Source organism: Hypanus sabinus, chromosome 1 (genome assembly GCF_030144855.1).
Source record: "Hypanus sabinus isolate sHypSab1 chromosome 1, sHypSab1.hap1, whole genome shotgun sequence".
Lineage (NCBI taxonomy): Eukaryota > Metazoa > Chordata > Chondrichthyes > Myliobatiformes > Dasyatidae > Hypanus > Hypanus sabinus.
Window position 1 is genome coordinate 136,629,417 of NC_082706.1, and position 18,723 is coordinate 136,648,139.

The 18,723-nt window shown below is 40.5% G+C and overlaps 1 protein-coding gene across 2 annotated transcripts in view; it reads right to left on the bottom strand.

Annotated features, from left to right (window-relative positions):
* The window catches only part of LOC132398003 (intermembrane lipid transfer protein VPS13B-like), a 1,044,617-nt gene that overhangs the window by 151,483 nt on the left and 874,411 nt on the right, over positions 1–18,723 (bottom strand). For both annotated transcript variants that reach the window (XM_059976892.1, XM_059976883.1), the window contains exons 37-38: positions 18,431–18,633; positions 11,131–11,332 (exon numbers count right to left, since the gene is read on the bottom strand). In XM_059976892.1, coding sequence (XP_059832875.1) covers positions 11,131–11,332; positions 18,431–18,633 — 405 coding nt within the window. The remainder of the gene's footprint in view (positions 1–11,130; positions 11,333–18,430; positions 18,634–18,723) is intronic.

Consider the following 18,723-nt stretch of genomic DNA (forward strand, 5'->3'; position numbering starts at 1 on the left):
AAATCCAAGGATAATCAAGAAAACAGAATTGGATAAACATAAATAACTCACAGGCATGAAGAGTAGGATGATGATATGAAGAGATTTCAAAGCAGTAGCATTATTTTGAAATTCATGTTCTCAGCATACGACAGTGGTCATGGATTAATAATACTCAATGCAAGGTAGGATACATATAGCAAAATTTCTGACGACCTCGATTACAGAGCCAGGGAAGATGACCCGGCATGTAATGGAATAGTAATACACACAAGACGCTGGGGGAGCTCAACAGATCAGGCAGTATCTATGGAATAGAATAAACAGTCAACATTTTGGGCCGAAACCCTTCATCAGGTCTGGAAAGAAAGGGAAAGAAGCCAGATTATAAAGGTATGGGGTGGATTCTGTCAGAGTACCACCCAACCTTACTTAAATCTGGGTAGCCTCCAACCTGGCCACATAAACATCGATTTCTCTAACTTCTGGCAATTTCTCCCCCTCCCACTTATCTCTTCTTGCATTCGCCATTCTGGCTCTCCTCTTACCTCTTCTCTTCTCCTCATCTGCCCAGCAGCTCCCTCGAGCACCCTTCCTCCTTCTCTTTCTCCTATGATCCACTTTCCTCTCCTATCAGGTTCCTCCTTCTTCAGCCTTTTGCCTTTTCCACCTATCACCTTCCAGCTTCCCACTTCCTTTCCCTTCCCCACCTTCCCCCTCATCTGGTTTCACCTATCGCCCACCAGCTTGTGCTTCTTCCCTTCCCCCACCTTCTTATTATTGTGTGTAAGCACAACAAAGATGATGCTGGTGAACCATGGAGACATGTTGCCAGCTGCTTACAAAACTTATGAATATACCTCTTCCGAATTACACTCACTTCAATCTGCAGCCTGCAATTTCTGCTTAAGCAACATACTTTTGCACTATCTTAATGAACTAGTGATTTCACCATCAAGAAGCTGCAGAGGGTCGTAAATTTAGTCGGCTCCATCTTGGGTACTGACCTACAAAATACCCAGGACATCTTCAAGGAGCGGTGTCTCAGAAAGGCAGTGTCCATTATTAAGGACCCCCAGCACCCAGGGCATGCCCTTTTCTCATTGTTACCAGAACCTTGTAGGCACTCACTCAGTGATTCAGGAACAGCTTCTTCCCCTCTGCCATCCGGTTCCTAAATGGATATTGAACTCATGATCACTACCTCACTTTTTAAATACATACTATTTTGGTTTTTGCATGATTTCTAATCAATTCAATATAAATATACTGTAATTAATTTACCTATTTATTAATTTATTAGTTTTTTTCTTCTATATCATGTATTGCATTGAACTGCTGCTGCTGCTAAGTTAATAAATTTCAGGACACATGCCAGTGATAATAAACCTGAATCTGATTCTGATCTTCTTAAGGACTTGGTGACTTAACCCCTCAAGCATGCAGATACAACACCTTTAAGCAGACAAACGTATATTGGCATAGCCAGAAGAGAGGAGAGAGGAGGGCTCCAAGCCAGGCTGATATGCCAAGAAATGAAAGTCCCAGCAACTTGTCAGCAAATGTACAATTGCTGGAGAACAAGACTAAGGACCTAAGGGCAAGATTGCTCTACTGGAGGGAAATGAGGATTTATTCCGTTCTGTGTTTCACCAGGGATATGGCTCACTCCAAACATGCTGGAATTGATGATCAGACCCGTGGCCTTCTCAATACACAGTATGGACCACATTGCTGATTTGGAAAAGGAAACAAGAGAGCGTCTGGGTTTCTCAGATGCTGCAGTCTTGGTCTTGTCGCACTCTTATTCCCCCAACCTGGAACATCTAACAATTATGTGCTGACCATTCTACTTATGAAGGGATCTCCTCTGTGATCCTGACTTCAGTTTACATACCACTAAAATCTGACATTAACTAGTCACTCAAAATATTGAATGTTGCCATCAGTAAACAAGAAAATGCCCAGTCTGATGCATTTCAAATCACAGTCAGGGATTTCAACCAGGCTTGCCTGAAGAAATCTCTGCCCAATTATCATCAGTGAATAATATGCAGCACCAGGGGCCCCAACACATTTGATCACTGTTATACAGTACTACAATTAGGAATGCCTACTATTCCACACCTAGACTGCATTTTGGGAAATCTGATCAATCACTGTCCTTCTCCTACCTGCATATAGACAGAAACTAAAGAGTAAGGTTCCAGAGATAAGGACAACAAGGAGGTTGTCGCAGGAAGTAGAGGAGCGGCAATGAAATTGCTTCAAGTTGGTGGACTAGGCTGCGGATCTGAATGAATACACCATAGTTGTCACAAACATTATTAAAACAATCATGGAAGAGGGTATCCCCACAGAATCTTTCAGAGTATTTTCCTGGATGAACCATGAGATCCGCATTCTGCTGAGGGTCAGGTCAGAAGCATTCAGGTCTGACGACCAATTAAGATGCAAGAGGTCCAGGTACGATCTCTGGAAAGCCATCTCAGGTGCAAAGTAGCAATTCCGGACCACACTTCAGTCAGCGAGACCAAAGTGAGAGCATTCTTCAGGAGGGTGAACCCATAGAAAGCATCTGGCCTGATGGGGTACACGGTCAAGTACTAAAGATCTGTGCTGATCTGGAGTGGCTGGAATGTTCACCAATATCTTTAACCTCTCACTTCAACAGTCTAAGGTAACCATTTGCTTCAATTACGCCAGTGCCTAAGAAGAACACTATCGTCCAGTCACACTTACATCGATTGTGATGAAGTGCTTTGAGAAGTTGATGATGTAATATATCTACTCCTGCCTGAGAAGTGATTTGGATCCGCTCTAATTTGCCAACTGACACAGCAAGTACACAGCAGATGCTTTTTCATTGGCTCTTCACTTTACTCTGGAACATCTGGACAGCAAAGATGCATCCAATAGGATGCTCTTTATTGACTACAGCTCGGCATTCAACATTATCATCCCTTCAAAAATAATGAATAAGCTTCAAAACCTTGGCTCAATACCTCCTTGTGCAATTGGATCCTCGATATCTTGCAGACGTCAGTCAGTTCAGATTGGCAACAATATCCCCTCCAGAATCACCATTAGCACAGGGGCACAACAAGGCTGTGCAACTGGCCCCCAGATCTACTCACTATATACTTATGACTGTGAGGCTAAGCACAGCTCCAGGGCCTTATTTAAATTTCCTGACACACCACAGTCATTCACTAAATCAAAGGTGGTGACAAATCAGTATTTAGGAGGGTGACTGAAAATATAGCTGAGTGGTGTGACAACAACAGCCTCTCACTCAATGTCAGTAAGACCAAGGAGATGGTTGTTGACTTCACAAGGAAGAAACCGTAGATCTCTGAGCCAGTCCTCATCGAGGGATCAGACATGGTGGGGATCAGCAACTTTAAATTCCTCAGTGTTATCATTTCAGAGGATCTGTCCTGCGCCCAGCATGTAAATGCAATTACAAAGAAAGCACAGTAGTGCCTTTACTTCCTTAGAAGTTTGTGAAGATTTGGTAGTTAAAGCTTTATCAACTTCTACTGATGTGTGCTGGAGAGTTTAGTCACTGGTTGCATCATAGTCTGGTATAGAAACATCAATGCCCTTGAATGGAAAATTCTCCAAAAAGTAGTGGATACAGCCCAGACCATCACAGGTAAAGCCCTTCTCACCACTGAGCAAATCTACACGGAGTGCAGTTGTAGGAAAAAAAACGTCATCAAGGACCTCCACCACCCAGGGTACACCTGCTTCTCATTGCTGCCATCAGGAGCCTCAGGACCCACAACACCAGGTTCAGGAACAGTTATTACAATCAGGCTCTTGAACTGGAGGGGATTGCTTCACTCAACTGAACTGTTCCCACAACCTATGGACTCTCGTTCAAGGACTCTTCAAATCATGCTCCATACTTATGGCTTTTTTTCCCTCTCTACCCTATTTGAACTGTTTGTTGTCCTTTGCACACTGGTTGTTTGGCCGTCCTGCTATGTGCTGTCTTTCATTTATTCTATTGCGTTTCTTGGATTTACTGTGTGTGCCTACAAGAAAATGAATCTCAGTGTTCTATATGGTGACTTCAATAATAAATTTACTTTGCACCTTGAACTTATTCTGGCTTCTTCCCCTTGCCTTTCCAGACATGCTGCAGGGTTTCAGCCCAAAACTTCGACTGTTTATTTCCCTCCATAGATGCTGCCTGACATGCTGAATTCCTCCAGCATTTTGTGTGTGTTGCTCTAGGTTTCCATCATCTGTAGGATCTCCTTTGTTTATGTATTGGAATAGTGAAGCTTGCAGGTGAAAAGGAATGGTTGAGAATTTCAGCAACAGATAATCTAAGGTAGGAGTGGAGTTTGACAACATTCAGGCAGTTACAGGCTCCTTGATGCATTACTCAGTCAAATGCTGTCTTGATGTCATTATACATCTGGAATTCATCCTTTGATCCAGGTTTGAGTTATGGTTGAGCAAGTGTCACTTGATAGCACTGGTGACGACAGCTTCCATCATTTTGCAGATGATTGAGAGTAAAGCTGATTGGGTAGCATTAAGTAGATTGGCTGATTTGCTCTTTGTGAGCAGGATATACCCAGGTAAGATTCCACAACTATAAAGTCATCAATCTGAAATATTAACCCTTGTTTCTTCTCTACCAGTGCTCCCGAGCTTACTCAGTATTTCTATGCTTACTGGTTGAATTTCAGAACTCCAGCCCTTATAGTATTCTGCTTATGTTGGAATAAGCACACTGGGTCCTGGGTGCACTATTTCATATCTGCTCTTCTGACGTACAAAAAAAGGGATGACACCGGAAGAACTCACAAGTAATATTGGCAGCCTATCTGGGAAGGAGTACTGGTTTAATATCAGGATTTGGGTAGGCAAGAAGTTAGGTTATGACCAATATAAAGCAACACACACAGAATGCCACTGGAACTCAACATGTCAGGCAGCATCCATGGAAATGAACAAACAGTCAACATTTTGGGCCAAGACCCTCCTTCAGGACTGGAAATTAAGGGGGAAGACACCAGAATAAAAAGGTAGGCTGGGGGAAGGGAATGGAAGGAGGATTGCTGCAACTTCTTGGTGGGAAAGGTAAAAGGCTGGAGAAGAAGGTATCCAATAGGAGAGGAGAATGGATGATAGGAGAAAGTGAAGGAGGAGAGACACCAGGGGGAGGTAATAGGCAGGTGAGGGAACCAAGAAGCCAGAGTGGAGAATAGAAGAAAAGTTGCTTTGGATTTTTAGCAGCTGCAGAATTACTTGTGTTATGAACAATATAAAATGATTTCCATGACAACCAATTAAATTTCTGACTAGTAACTACATTGGCTAACAAATGAAGGAAACATCAGCATCCAAGTTGCCTAACAGCTGTAGTGACATCATACAGCTGACAAAAGTGCCCAAGAGCATTATGTGATGCATCCACACAGTCTGAAAGAGCACTTGTAAGGGACTATGCATCATTATAAATAATGAAATAAATTTTCTGAGAAGTTATATGTTTATGAATATTTTGTCAAGGGGTATCAATATATACTATACAAGAATCCTAAAAGAACTTCCTGTTTTTATGGCTTTTCATTAGCACCTTCAAATCATGTAATGATAAAACTAATTATTGGTCAATTGGAAACTCCAGATCAGCCTTAGATTCAGCTTTTCAAAGTATTGTGATCCAATATGTGATCATATTACTACCATGTACTAAAGTTTGCTTTGATGTGGCAGCATAGAGTGACATTCAATATTGTGTGTTAATCACACAACACCATCAAATGGTTTTATAACAGAGGTTACCTGTACAATTAAGATCTTACTCTGATTGAAACAAAGGCACATAAACATTTCTGCACCAACCAAACAGTTCAAAACTTGCACTCACTTATCATAAACACCATACAATGGGAAGAAAGGAAATCTGGAGAAAGTTGCAAGGAACTAAGCCTGTAATTTTACCAACTGTGACTTCTGTTCACATCAGTGTTTTTTTCAAACACAGTGTATTAAACTTATTTGTTGGATATCACTCCCAATATAAAGATCCTTTGATTTAAGAAAGTAGGCATTCTAATCTTGTGTTTTTGTTTCAAAATTCTGTTCACAAGCCATTTAGTCGATCCTGTCCTCTGGCAACTACATGAAACTGAATCATTCGAGGTCATACACAAGTTTGAGTTTTGGACCTCACTCTATGGCATCATCAAAATCACTTTAATGTCATCTGACTGAGCCTCAGATCACCGGTTGCTAAATCTTTCATTTGTGTCTTCATTATGTATGGACTGACTATTCCAAAGTTCTCCAGCCCAGTCTTAATTCCCTCTTAGGAATCATCAGAAGTGATCAAAGCAGGAGTAGTCAATTTCCCCCCATCCCGCCTCACTCCTCAGTATCTAGTAATAATATTATAAAGTCACATAGCACTGAAACAGGCCTGTTGGCCCACCAGATTCATGTTGACCACCAATTATCCATCCACTAATCCCATTTACATGGTCCATTATCTTCTACAAATACCTACATCCATAACTTGGTCCCTCAACCAATGTTGGTAAAGCAGATGAGTTGGCCATTATTCCTTTGCTCTTTGCATAAACTTGACAGATAAAAATGATTTAAGTACCTCTCAACCTGTGTCTATTCAACTACACTGGATCCTGGTTAAGCAATAAGCAATGCTTTAATTTTAAAATCCTTACCCTTAACTTCAAATTCAAACACCCTTCCCCCCATGGGTCTTTTCTGTCTGTAACCACCTCTGTAAACTCCTTCAATTCCACAACTCTCTGAAATATAATAATGCTGCTTCACTCTGTCCTCTTAAATATCCATTTAATCCTGCTTAATGCCTGAGTCTATAGCTGCCAAAGACCTTAACTCTAATATATCCCCCTAAATGCTCCCCTCCTCTCTTACTTTCTTCAATACAATCTGTAAAACCTACCTTCCTGACCAAGTTTTTGTTCTTCTGCACCAATATCTTTTTATGTGGAACAGATCAGATTTTTGTTAACAATTCTTTGAATGAAGCACACTAAGTGGTTTCGCTACATTAAAGGTGCAATTTAAATGGAATCTGTCACAGTTGTTATTGAGTATTAGATGTGGTCTCATAATGAGACAGAATAGATCTGACGTGTCACGTTATTCACACACGAATATCAATGTTGGCTGGATTGTAAGGTGCAAGATAAAATGATTAAAAGGACGTCTACTGACAAGCTGAAATTTAATGGAGATTGTTGATGTAAAAATGGGATTCATGTTGGTACACTTAAAAAATGCTGGGAGGTTTCAGCAGGTCACACAGCATCAATGGAGGGAAATAAACGATCATCATTCTGGGCTGAAACCTTTCACCAGCCCTATATGCATTCACCCTATCTATACTGTTCATAACTTAGTATACCATTATAAAATCTCCCCTCATTCGCCCTTGCATGAGGGCATAAAATCCTAACGTAGTCAACCTTTCCTTGTAACTCAGATCCTCAAGTGTAACATCAGTGTAAATCTTCTCTGCACTTTTTCAAACTTAGAGATAATTTTCCTATAAGTAAATGACCAGAAATGCATACAAAACTCCAAATTTGACATCATCAACGCCTCATACAAATTCAACACAAGTCCCAACACCAGTACTCCATGCCCTGATTTATGGAGATTAATGTGCTAATAGCTCTCTTTATGATCCCATCTACCGATGACAATACTGTATCCAAGGGCCCTTTGTTCTACAATACACCTCAGTTCCCTACCATTCACTAGGTTCTTTCAAAGCACACCACTAGTCACAGGCGTCCAGAGAGACTGTTACGAAATTCCCGTAACTGGATCACTTACCAGCAAAGATAGAGAGGTCCGTTGAAGTCTGATGGTACTATTTTTACAAGTATTTATTGATAAAGGGCACAAAAAGAAGATTAATGCAAACATACAGATAATATACGTCGTCAATACTAAATCTAAGAGTGGGTATCATAATAACCGATAAGAAATAACTCTTTTTTTCTCTTTTTACTTCTTTGTTCATTAATGTTCTGGGTTTGAGAGGTTATATATTTTTATTATTACATATCTGAATGTCTATTTAAACTATTAATTATGTACTCTCCAACATTTTGTATTCATGTTTCATTTATGTTTGTTTAAAACTAATAAAAAGATTTAAAAAGAAAGAAAGAAAGAAATAACTCTATCGTTGTCTAGGGGTTACTGTATTGTCCGATGGAAAGATAAGTCACTATCAGTTCGTTCAAGCTGCAGCATTGATGGGTTTAAAAGTGATGCGGTTTAAACTTGCCCAAGTCTTTTACGATGTCAATCCGTTGAGTCAGGGGAGCGGGTTTCCCCGTTGTTAGCTAAAAAGCCGTTTTCCGTGGTTTCAGCCACCAATTCCAGCCACGGAATTGAACGCACGTGGCTGGGTTTCCGATGACCGTCTGCTGTTATGTGGTCGCTTAATGTTTCTTCTGGTGCGTCTGAGGGGTTGTTCCTACAGCCCCTCTTTTATTCTGACTCGCAGGGTCATAGATGTCAATCAGGTTGGGGGTGATGCAATCTCTCCCTCAACCAGCCCACTTTGCCCAAGGGCATTCACGTAGCAGAGCATCTCAATCCACAAATCTGTCTCCAAGAGACAATGGCCATGTCCCGTAGCTTTACATCGCTATGGGGGGGGGGGGGGGGAGAGAAACGTGACATCCTGCACGTCTCCCCCTCATGTCTTGGGCCCCCCGTTTGACTCAACCCAACAGTGATCTGGCGATTCTCACAAAGGAGGGGGCTACAGACGTAACAAGACAAACATCTATCTATTACAGTACCACTCTCTGGCTTCTCTCACTAAGCCAATTTTGAATCCAACTGACTGCTTCATCCTGAATGCCAAGCAACTTAACCTTCTGGACCAGACTCCCATGTCGAGCTTTGTCAAAAGCCTCACTAAAGTTCATGTAAACAATGTCCACCACCACTACTATCAACTTCATTAACTGTCTTCCCTTCATGCACCTCAGCAGTTGCTGAATACACATCCTTCCAGATGAAAGGCACAAGTGCTACCACTCAGCCACTGAGATGCACAATCACTTATAGTTTTAAAGAATGGGGAGAAAACCTGTACCACTTTGGCATTCAGCCAGCTTTGTATATCAACTGTCATTGAGAGTGTCTCAATTTTATGAATATTTCCAAATGGATGAAGCATAGTACTTTGACTTAGTGGGTTTAAAATGAAAATATCATTAGACAATGAGTTTTATGCAACATGATTTTTGCCTTTACAATTGTCCTTGATCCTTGACAGCATGAAGAGTCATTAATGCTTGCAGTCTGTTCACTGAACACGAGATAGAACTAATCAGTGTAATTGAAAGTTTGACATCTGGCTAATATCCAAGGAGCATGAAACACAAGTGTCAGCTTAATTTCACTAAAAACTAACAACTTAAATCCAAGGTTCTTGCCAGTTATTTTGTAACCTTGCCATTGATTCCCTTTCTCCACAGGCTAAACTGGATTGCATAGGAAAACTTTAATAGCATCTGAAGCACCTCTGTTTCACTTCCCTTGCTTCTCTCTCAGTCTGTCGCTTTCAACCCTAAGTAAGGATTGGGCTGATTTTGCAATCTATTTCCACCCCATCATCATCCAAGTCTGCTATATCTTCCAGTACAATGGAATCACCTGCCCTTTCACCTTGTCAAGATTTCTCTATAATGGAAATGCAACTAAAACTGCAGCTGTTGAATATCTGAAGTAAAAACAGAAAATGTTGGAGATATTTAGCAGGTTAAGCAATATCTGTGGACTGAGAAACAGACTTAACATTTCAGATCAATGATGCAAAATCAACAACTTAAAGGTTCTCTCACTAGTGCCTGGGTACTGCCAGCATTTTCAGCTTCAGAGTCTGTTTCCTTCTTTCCTGGCACCAAGTACTTCAGATGAAGCAGTATAGCACTACTATACTGCATTCAAGGCTTATAATTTCTACTCTGGAGAAACCAAATGCAGATTGGGTGTTATCACAGATCCCCTCCATTCAGTCCATCAGGTGAGTGAGAGTTTCCAATTGTATGTCCTTTAATTTTCTATCTTATTCCCATTCCATTGTAGGTCTTATACTCAATTTTGATAATTCTCAACATAATGCAGAGAACACCAGCACCACCCTGCTTTGTCCGATCAAAGTATGAAATTTGAATTCCATTAACTCTGATCTTTTGAGCTCCCTCATCACCACTCCTTGTCTTTGTCACTGATATTCCTTTGGACATCTAGCCCTTACATACAAAAATGCCTTTTCTCTCCTCAAGTTCTTCCCATAATCCACCTTCAAAACAGATTTTGATTGCCTGTCTTGATATATTTAGCTTGATATTCCAATAAAATTGCCTATGCTTCTGCAAAACTCCAGGTGTTTCTCCAAGTTCTGTATTGGGAAAGTTAAACAAATGCCATCATACTCCATGCTTGGAAAATCACAGTCACTGAAGAGAAATATTACAGACAGCTTCCAAAACCAAAAAGTCCACTCCATTTGCCCTGGTCCAAGCTGTTTGCCTTAGGATGGTTTTTTATCGCAGAATTCTGCTGAGAACCTGGCTCCTGATGATTCACATAGCTGGGTGCACTCACAGAATGGCATTGGCAACAAATGAGACCCTGTCCTCTTGCCCTACCACTACCTGCCTCCTCCTTCCACTGTGACAAAACAGTCAAAAAGATTTCATTGAATGATTTGAAATGAAACAGTTTAAACATGTGCTTATTTATTTTTGGTTTTCATTTACTTGTGTTGGAATAAGAGGTAAGATCCAGAAATGAACTTTAAAAGAAAGAAGTCATTTAGAGCCACTGAAACTGGTGCTAAAACTGATAGAATTTTTACAAGACATATTAAGGGTGACAGAACTAAAATAAGGTTAAGCAACAGATCATCCATAATTTAACTAGTGACAGGAAAAGCCTGAAGACCTGAAATACACTTTTCGTTTGTTTTGTTGCAGGAGCAATACTGGAGATGGCAAGTGGCGGCACTTGTTTGTAAATCTGTAACTGTCAACTCTGCAATCTAGAGATTTTTTTAATATAATAGAATAATGTAAATACTTGAGCAATAATACCACATACCTGCATCTTGTATGTATTGAAACTGCCCAGTTCTCAAATCATCAGAACTATGTTCAGTATTGAAAGCCTGGTGTCTGCCCATGATAGATGATGGTGGCTGTGTGTGGTCTGACATCTGTGACTTGGCATCTTGCCTGAGATAGCCTTGGAGAAGTTCATGTAGCAGATTCAGGCAGTTCAAATGCTCCTGGCCCCAGAATATCTAAATAGAAACCAAAAAGAGTAGCACAGCTACTGATAACATGCATGGGAACACAACACTAAAAATCAAAGATCCACTTAAACTGATTAATAGAGTTTGGTATTCATTTCTCTAATATTGAACTACTTTTGGCCTTTTTGAAGCCAGCAATAAATAAAAATTTCACTGAATGTGTTGCAGCATTTGAGTATTATGTGCAGATCTGGTTGCCACATTATAGAAAGGATGCGGTTGTGTTGGAGAAAGAGCAGAGGAGATTCACCAAAATGTTGACTAGATTGGATGAATTTAGTTATGGAGAGAGATTGGACAAGCTGTGCTGTTTTCTCTGGATCGAAGGAGGCTGCAGGGTGACCTGATACAGCATATATGTCAAACTCAAGGCCCACGGGCCAAATCCGGCCCGTGGTGGAATTATCTTTGGCCCGTGAGATAATATCTAATTACTATTAAAGCTGGCCCCAGTAATCGAAGCGCCTATGGCGTATGATATGGCTAATGCTGAGTTTATTCAGGTACCAGGTTTTCAGGGTTTTTAGTGTTTATTCGGTTTCCCTGGTTTATTTCCTGAATATCATTAATGAATAAATTTTTTTCTATTAGAGCTGGCCCGCTGGTATATTGCATGCACCACTAATACTACAAATCCCACAATGCACTGCCAGTGCATTGCTCGCGCTTGCCTTACTCTCTCATCAGCATCCTTATGGCGCTAGTCATGTGTGGTCAACTTTCAGCTATCCCTCACCCCAAAAATGGCTGAACGAAAGGTGGACTCTGAAAACAGGGGTATTCAAGGGAGTTGGGAGGCAGAGTATATGTTCACAGATATAAAGGGCAAACCTGTTTGTCTTGTGTGCGGAGACGGTGTGGCTGTAATTAAAGAATATAACATAAGACGACACTATGAAATGAAACACCACGACAAATACAAGCATCTGGACAAGAAACAGAAGCCCGCGATGTGCGGTCAAAAGAGTGGATTGGTGGGCAGGATCTGGGAGAAGATGCGGGAGGAAAATGGCGCAGGTGAGCTGACTGCTTATCACTGCATCATACACCAGGAATTGTTGTGTGGCAAAGCCTTGAAAATGAAACATATAATGAGCACCATAACACGAGCAGTTAACTTCATAATAGCCAAAGGTTTAAATCACTGCGAGTTCAAGTCGTTTCTGGAGGAGTTGGGTTCAGAATATAATGATTTGCCCTATCACACAGAGGTGCGATGGTTAAGCCAAGGAAAAGTGCTGAAAAGATGTTTCGAGTTGCGTGAGGAGATCTGTCAGTTCATGGAAAGCAAAGGGAAAGACACAACAGAGCTCCAGGATAAAAAGTTGCTTTGTGAAATGGCGTTTCTGTGTGACATCACGAGCCATCTCAATGCGCTCAACCTGCAGCTTCAGGGGCGGGGTCGTGTGATCACAGACATGTACGCTGCAGTGAGGGCTTTTAAAACCAAGCTGTGCCTGTGGGAGACGCAGATGCAGCAAGAATACTTGAGCCATTTTCCGTGTTGCCAAACTATGAAAGAGCAGGTTTCTACCGCAGTGTTCCCACGTGCAAAGTTTGCTGAAAAACTTAGCATACTTGGTGCCGACTTCACACGGTGACTTGACGACTTTGAAGCCCAAAAAAGCAGGTTTGAACTGCTCAGTAATCCATTTGCAGCTGACATGGAAAGCGCACCAACCAACATACAAATGGAGCTGATTGAACTCCAATGTAGTGACACACTCAAGGCAAAGTATGACTCGGTGGGCGCTGCACAGTTTCTACGTTTCATTCCCGACACAATGCCCCAGCTGCGTACCCAAGCTGCTCAAATGCTCTCTATGTTTGGCAGCACATATCTGTGAGAACAGCTGTTCTCTTTGATGAAGGTAAACAAAACATCACACAGGAGTTGTCTTTCTGATGAACACCTTCACTCAATTCTGAGGATTTCCTCAGTTCAGAGCCTGACTCCAAACATTGATGAACTTGCATCCAAGATGAGATGCCAAGCATCTGGCTTAGACTAGTGTGAATCACAGAATGTTGGCCTGTGGAAAAATGTTTTCATTAGAAATTACTCCGGAAAAGCTGCAGATAAAGCCATAAGAAATAAATGCAACTGATTTTTTATTTATTTAATGTTCAATGTTATTTTTGTAGGCAATAACCTAAGCTTTGTTAGTTCTAGGTTAATATGTGTAATAAATTCATTTCAATAAGCTTTGCAATAAACGCTGAACCAGTCCGGAATCGACTTGTACCGATTTTTAAATTTAGGCCCACTGTGTATTTCAGTTTGACACCCCTGCGTCAACATTTGTGTTTGCTAATGCTTGATTTCAAATGGTTTATTAATGGAATAGGTATGGCTCCCAAAACAATCTTAGCCGAAATAGCATTGTTCCTTTTTTGTTGCCTACTTTCTTGTAATCTACGTCTGTAAGTTAATACCAATCATAAAAAGAGTGGGTGCTAGGCAATCTGCTTCATAAAAAACGAAATTCGTAAAGTGAAACAATTTTAGATATAGCAGAGACTGAGACACATGAGAGCAGGTTGAAAAAATGAAGGCAACGAAAGCTGTGGGAGCACGCGTGCATGCATTCGCGCGTGCACAACTGGTCCGGCCCGCATGAAGTCGCATTTTTCTCAATCCGGCCCGTGATCTAAAATGAGATTGACACCCCTGTACAGGTATATAAAATTCTAACATGTAAAGATAAGGTAGTTAGCCAGAATCTTTTCAAAAACAAGAGGACATGGGCTTAAGGTGTGAGGAAGGAATTTTAAAGGAGATTTGAAGGGCAAGTATTTTTTTTATACTAAGAGTGGTTACTATTTGGAAATCGTTGTGGAAGTGATGGAGTCAGATGCATTCACAACATTTAAGAGACATTCAGACAGGCATTTAAAGAGGCAAGGCATATTTATTGCTCCTTAAAACCTTGTATATTGAGCAGGAGAAAGAACCAACCATGTGAACTATTTCCCAACATTTTGTACAATTGCAACATAACACTCTTTACACTCAATTGCTCTGCCCGCATAAGCAAGCATACCAAAAATGCACTTTTTCACTACCCTGCCCATGTATGTTGCAATTTTCAGGGAACTATGGAGGTGCACGTCAGGCATCTCTGTATATCATTGCTTCTGAGGTTTCTGCCATTTAGTCTATATGTTCTGTTAGAATGCAACCTTCAAAAGAGCATTACCTCACTTGACTGAATTAAATTCCATCAATCACTGCTTCACTAAACTTTCCAGCTAATCTATGTCCCCTTAGGCAACACATTGTTATCTACAGCTCCACCAATATTTCTGTCACCTGCAAGTTTACTAATCATACTCCCTACATTTTCATACAATTCATAAATACTTATACTGTATTTATATATTGCCATTTATATATCACAAACAAATTATTGTTGGCAATAATAATCCAACTTTAGTTCTATACTCAAAAAGAACCTAGGCAAAGCACGTAATTGTCGCTTTGAAGCATGATAGCCCAGAACTAACACTAAACTTTGGGAAAACAAGTTCCACAGAGCTGATTCAGCAAAGGCAATCTGAAGTGACAGCTAGGAACTGAACAAATATAAACACATCGCTTACCTCCGTAGGGGTTGCTTCCAGTGGACCAACCCAGATGTTGAGATTCAGCACAGAATCTGATGTGTCATCCCTGCCTTCAACAGGCTGTCTTGCTGCATACGCAGTAACAAGAAGATCAAATACATTGTAGGCTTCCAGCTTAAAAGCTGTGGCAAGCGTAATTCTCCTATAAAGCTGCTAGACTTGAATGGACTTTGAAAACCTGGAATAATAGTTTCTTTGGAAGAGCCTCAACACAAACTGCTAGAATCCCTGCATGAGTGTGTATCTTCCAAGAGGCTAACATCTTGTGTATTGAAGTCCTGATTATCTAGTGTCAACTGAGGTGGGCCACTGTATACATGAATTTGATGCAAGCCTAGCAAAACAATTGCTGTATATTTAGTTCAATAGAGAAAAGAAATGGAAAGGCCAAAAGAAACACTCAGACATCCTCAAGGCAAACATCACATAGTGGGATACAGCAAGCTAGAGTAATGTTATAGAGTCATGTAGCATAGAAACAGGCCCCTCAGTTCAACTGGCCCATTCAACCAAGACAGCTATCTAAGCTTTTCTATCCTTGTCCAAGTGACTTTAAACTGCTAAATGCTCTCAGAGAAAGAGAAACCACCTTTGTGGAAAATTATATTAGGATCACAGAGAAAAACAAGAATAGCAAGGGCAAATAAACCTCTCATAGTAACTCACAGCTAAACTTAACACTTAGCACCTCGAGATTTAACCATCGACTCTGGGGAACATTGCTGCTGCTGCTGACAACTTTTTGGAAAGTGGCAAGCTGCCACAACACAACCTCAATATTGATGGTAATTGCCTTACTACTGTCATATGCAGTGAGATACAGCAAAAAGCTTGATTTGCAAGACATCCAGACAGATTATTTCATATACCTTCATATATTTCATATATCAAGGTAGTAGAAAATAACAAGTTATAACATAATGCAGAATATGGTCTTACAGTTATAGAGAGTATGTAATGCAGGTAGGCAGATAAAGGTTAAGGGCCATAACTGTGATCAAGAGTTAGTGTTTATCACACAAGGTCCATTCAACAGTCTAATACATCCTTGAGCCTGGTAGTGTGTGTTTTAAAACTTTTCTATTCTTTGGGTAAAAGGAAGAAGAAGGGAGAATAACTAGGTAGAAGGTGGAGGGGTTTGATTATTTATTCATTTTCCAGGATCAGAGTATCGCTAACGAACATTGCTCATCCTTCTGCTGAAGTATAGCAGACCCAGCACAATGAAGAAATGGTGATGTATCTCTAAGTCATGATGATGTGGACAATCTGCAAGTGGTGGAGATCTCATTAGCTTTGATCTTCTCAGTGGTCAAAGACAAGGGTTTAGGAGTTGCTGCCAGAGCAGACAGAGAAGTAACTGCACTGTGCTCAGGGCAGAGGGACAGAATAACAGGGTGCCAATCAAACAGGCTGCTTTGACCTGGACGATGTTGAGCTTTGAAAGAGTATTTGGAGTTTCACTTATCCACGCAATTGATTCCATCACACTCTTAACTTGGGCCTTGTACACATTGGCAATGTTTATGTCTGTCAAGTGTGTATCTTGGTGCATGATATCCAGCCCCTCGACTGCTTTTGGAGTCCCAATATATATGTGGCAGGTACAGATGAGATTTTGATCAAAGTGATTTCCATAATGTTGATCATTTGGAGTATGAGGCAGTTCACCACAACCTTCTCAAAAACAATTGGGAAAAAGCAAAATATGCTTGTCTTACCTACCATACCTACACCATAAAATTTAATACTGTATATAAAACACAAAACCACAATAGCAGTGCAACTAAATACTACCAGTAGGTGGTTAGACCCTGTCTTATTTAGTTATGTATTTGAAGATAATAGCACAGTAAAACTCACGCTACCTAATTACCCCCATGAGACCAATAAGCCTACTAATCTTCCAAACCTTTGAAATGTGGGAGGAAACCAGAGCACCTGGAGGAAACCCATGTGGTCACAGGGAGAACGTGCAAATTCCTTACAGAGAGCAGCAGAATTTGCACCTGGGTCACTGGCGCTAAAATAGCATTATGCTAACCACTATGCAAACATGCTGCTCCAGTGGTTTTTAAAATTTTTTTAAACTGAATTGTTGGAGATGGTCATTGCTTTGTATTTCTGTGGCAAAGATTGTGATGAGGCCTGAAGCTGAGTGGTCCTGCTGAAACTCAAACTAGACACTGGTGATCAAGGTATAGGTGACTAAGTATTGTTTGACATCACCATCTGCATTCTGTATGCTACATTCTGTTACTGTTTTACCCTTGTACAACTTTGATGCACTGGATGTGGTGAAATGATCTGTATGGATGGCATGCAAAACAGATTTTCACTGTACCTCAGTACATGTGACAATAATAAACCAATTACTACTATCAGCACTTTCCATTGCCTGCTCATGGAGGAGATTAAACAGATTGGCAGAAATCTGCGGGAGGATTGAAGTTATCCTGCTTTTGTGAAACTGGATATATCCAGACAATTTTCCACATGGTCGGGTTGACAAGAAATGCAGCTGGTTCTGCAACACAGGTATTCAGTACAACAGCTAAAACGTTGGCTGATGCTACAGTCTTTGCCATGTCTATTTCTTTCAGACATTTTTTGGGCAGTAGGGATCTCAAAATGGTGAGATTATTCTGGCTGAAACTGTTTTTGTTAAGGTGGCAGACAAAAAAACACTAGTTGGGTCACAAATATAAATATAATCCCTTAAGATCTTTGCATATACTTTTCAGAGTGCAACAAGGTGTCTGTTTAATGTCTCATAATTAAACTCAACAATAGACCACACAGCAGTGTCCTGGTGCAACAGCCTAAATGTTTGTGCTTAATGCTCTGAAATGACAATCTTCTGACTCAGGCAAGACTGTTCACTTCTATGCGCTCCAATCAGAAGAACCCCAGGGTAATTTCATTAGAAGAGAAAACTTTTGAACCACCCAATATCTACAAATCTGTGAATTTGTAAGATTCAGATGCAATAATCCTCCATAAATGGTGGAAATAATTTATCTCTGTTCAACATTAAAGTCAAGCTGGGGATGCCAAGGGTCAATTGAAAATTAGGTTTCTGTGCCCACTGTGATCTTTATTTGCAGAATGAAAATGATAACAAACTATTTATCTCAAAAGTTTTATCTATTATTAAGAAAACAAAAATATTTATGAATGTAGGTACTGTGCTTACAGTATGATATTGGTCATTTCATTTTATTGCCCCACTCAAATGTTTGTTTTCCTCTGATCTTTTTAGAAGTTTATTACTCAATGCTAAAAAAAAATCAACTACTTCAAATGTAAGAGTGTTGAAGTTTACCAGATAACCTGATCATGTTACCAGGGTGCTCTCTGCTTGATTTAGAGAGCTGGAAATAAAAGACATTTGGGTCAAACAAGGAACAGACTCATTAAAGCCAGACTCTCCCAGACACTATTGCCACCCACACAAACCTGAATCAGCCCAGCTTTCACGTCAACCAGCACTTTTGGAATGGAGTGAGAAGGGTCACGGTCGCCACTGTGCCTACACCACTTAGCTTCCAGTTGCATTGAACAGCAGAACGGACCAATTAATGCCTTATTCCTGTCTTTGAGGCATGTCTTTATGAGCAAGTCCTTCAGTTGAAGTGCAAATGTGGCACCCAAGATCATTCCTTAAGCAGAGGAAGAAAAGAATGTCAGATTTATCCACTCTTGCACAACTGCACAATAAATTAAATAGTGCAAGGCTAAAAGAAACATTT